Source organism: Sphaeroforma arctica (genome assembly GCF_001186125.1).
Source record: "Sphaeroforma arctica JP610 unplaced genomic scaffold supercont1.157, whole genome shotgun sequence".
Classification (NCBI taxonomy): Eukaryota; class Ichthyosporea; order Ichthyophonida; genus Sphaeroforma; species Sphaeroforma arctica.
The window spans coordinates 113,930-117,369 of NW_014040401.1; the positions used below are offsets into that span (position 1 = coordinate 113,930).

At 37.6% G+C, this 3,440-nt stretch overlaps 1 protein-coding gene across 1 annotated transcript; it reads right to left on the reverse strand.

The window, feature by feature from the left end:
- Positions 1–680: 680 nt before the first annotated feature.
- On the reverse strand, positions 681–1,871 carry SARC_03196 (serine/threonine protein kinase). Its single transcript, XM_014303026.1, has one exon. The coding sequence runs from the start codon at positions 1,776–1,778 to the stop codon at positions 777–779; it is 1,002 nt and encodes a 333-aa protein (XP_014158501.1). The 5' UTR covers positions 1,779–1,871; the 3' UTR covers positions 681–776.
- Positions 1,872–3,440: the final 1,569 nt, after the last annotated feature.

A 3,440-nucleotide genomic window follows, 5' to 3' on the forward strand; every position in this document is an offset into this window, starting at 1 on the left:
TCGAAAATATAAAGCATGCATTTCCATGGAAATCCCTTTTCGTAACGTATGATGAAAAGTTGCAGTGTCCCTGAGTCTCTGGCTCTCTGCACTGTCTGCAGTCTGCCCTCGCCACTTCTTGTTGATAGAGCACAACTCTGATCCTCAGAGGTTCAGACTTCAGATACAACAAGGGCTTTGTAGTTTGTACGAATAAATAAAGATTTAAACATCTCTGATTCTTTTCCCGCTAAGATACATATATTTACACACAGACACACACAGATATATGCGTGAATAATGATTATAGCCTCCTAACTTGAACAGCTATGGAATAATATTTGAATAGAAAGTCAGAAACACGGACACGTACGTGCTTCACACAATTTTGCATCTAGTTAGTTCGTTTACAAGTTAGCCTGCAAACCTACACAATTGTCTGCCGCCTATGTGTACGTCATAGCCGTCGCAGAATGAAATCACACATGATCTCGTTCCAACACTTGCGTATCGAAATAGAAGTGCTAACAACAGAAGAAGATGAATCATCGATGCTTGTTTTGCTACAATCTTGCATAGCGTAGAGGATAACTGTTTATAAGGAGACAAACTGTTCTAAGTTCTCAACATTCCGATAGCCCTCATACGCGTACTATGTAAGCATATGCATTGTATGAATATATATATAAATAAAACAAATTGATCGATACAAGTTTATATATTTCTGATATGATATAAGACATGCCATTCACAGAATGTAGCCGACTATCCTAATATTTCGAGCGTCAAGTAAGAGCTCACTGCAGAAGACTCCGAGCTTCCGACACTGACATTCGCTGCGTTGGATCAATACAAAGCAAACCGCTCACGATTTGAGACATCCTTGTTGAGAGTACGGACCAGTAGTTGACAGCGCCAAAACCAGTAGAACTGGCAAATTCACTATCTGCTACGGAACATTTGGTATAGCGAAGAAACTCATCGCAGTTGGAGTTCGCCTCGGTAAAAGGAAAAGCACCAGTCAATACAGAATATATAAATATCCCTAAAGCCCACGCATCCACGGCCATCAGATTGCATTTGCTTTGTCGTGCCATTGTGTAAAATTCCGGAGCCAAGTATGGTATTGAACCTACCATGAAATCATCTTCGGTCATGACGTGTATTCTTTCCTCGTTATCCAAAAAGAGGCATGAGCCAAAATCAATTACTTTTACGAACCCATCATTACCAACACATACATTCTCGGACTTGATGTCACGGTGGACTATGCCCTTATTATGCATGTGAACCAGCGCTTCACATACGCCGCTTATAGCAATCACAGCTGTAGACTCGTGCAAGCCTCTATGCACTGGTATGTGTTCTAGAAGATCTCCATGCTCGTAAAGTTCAAATATAAGAGCGGGGTTACTTATGCCCGAGGTTTGTCGACTATTTACACACGGCAACTCGACCCCAAGAAAGCGGCCAACATTTACGTGACCGTCAAGCTTTAAATGAGCTGTTATTTCCCTTCTCATTGCCGTTGCTAGCGTTTCCGCAGTGTGGCCCGCTATGCTGAGCTGTTTCACTGCCACTCTTTGATTCGTCTGTGGGTTGTAACCGGCATATACTACAGCTGTTGATCCATCTTGCAGAGCCTTCGTGAGCACATGAAACCCAGCAGGATACCTCGATAAACTATTAGTCAATGAAGATACTATCCTTGGCTCTGACACTGTACAATCTGTCTGTTGAATTGTATGCGTTAGGGTGCCTGCCACTGTATTTGAACTTGGTTCTATCATAGTTGTCATTATGGAATTCTTGCAGTGTTCGGTTTAAATTGTTCAGAGGTTGGAATCGAAATAATGCTATGTTACTCCTAGGTATCCACGCATATATAAAAAAAAACACTGGCTACGCAACCAAAATTTGAAATAAATATGTGAAAAAGACTTGTGATTACTTGTGAACATTCATATTTTCTCGAAAATTGTTGGTCGAAAAAACGAAATAAAAAACATCATCGGGTGGAAGGAATTTGTAAATACAATTTGGATTTTGGACCTTTCGCTTCTCACAGACTCTCGGTCTCTCTCTGAGTGTTTGAATCTCTCTCTCGATTCTCTTCTCTTTTCTCTTCTCTTGGTGTGTGTGTGTGTGTTGGGTATGCAGTATTTTTCTTAAAAAAGCACCGAAAATATTTTAGATGATGGAAAAGATAAAAAAGGTACCAAAATAAAATATAAAAGGACCATTTTCTTCAAATCCATTAATGCACATTGCCCGCACATATTTGAACAATACAATGCGCTCCTTTCACTTTTTTTACACACACAAGAGTTAAAGAGAGTAGACACTCACTGGCAATAAATAGTTCTACAGAGAAAGAGTACAGCATAAATAGATGCTTGTTTTTGTAAAACAAAACGATAAAAGAGAAGGTTAAAATATAGTACAATATAGCCTACGGCCAAGAATAATAAACCTCAGGAGTCAGGGCACACAAGTCACAGCAGTTCACTCAGCGAGTCAGCAGTCAGCAGTCAGCACTCAGCACTCAGCATCAGTCACTCACTCAGCCGCAGCAGCAGCGGCTATTTTATATATACAAATATGCAATATTTCCTGTGGCGAACCGGCGGCTGGCAGCCCTTTTGAAAAACGGGAACTTTTATAGATTTGCTTTCTATAAAACAAATTTTCTTTAAAAAAGAGTTCAACTATAATAGCTATTTATTTTATATAGATTACTACAATTTATCCATAATATTGGGCTCTGCGACTCTGAGAGTTTTGGCTTCTCTACATATTTGTTTCGTTTAAAAAAATCTTTAAGAATATGTTCGATGTGAAAAAAAAAACACAATAAAGATAAAAATATGTGAATTTTGATCCGCAATCAGCCTATCACGGATTTCGTGGCACGAAGTTTTACTTTCCAGTTTTCAACGATATAAAAATTATAAAGGGGTTAAAAAAAGGGACTCCGGACAACTGATCAAGAAGAAGTCAGATTGACAGAAGTGCGAATTTTCAGTTTTTCACAATTTGACTGAAATATATATTTGCTCCGAATAACTGTTTAAAAACCCTTTGTTTCAATAGAACTTTTAGAGTAATAAAAGTTTGTTTCATTTGTTGCTTACTTTTTGTAAAAGAAAAAAAAACGATTATGTTTTGCTATTTGGTTTGATTAAAAAAAAACAAAACAAAAAACAAGAGAAGTAGGCTATGAAACAAATATTTGTAACAAAATGAACCGGACAGTTTTTCTTCTTCAAATACTGGCTCTGATCTGAATTCTGGAAGTAAGCACCTGCCTGATATACAGGGGAGGACCCAGTGATTAAAATTAAAGTTGAATGTTTTTCAAAAAAAAGAAGAAGAGGGAGAATGCTTTCTTTAAAACGCATTGGTATATATATATAAATATTTATATATATTTAAATATATAAATATAAATATATATAAAT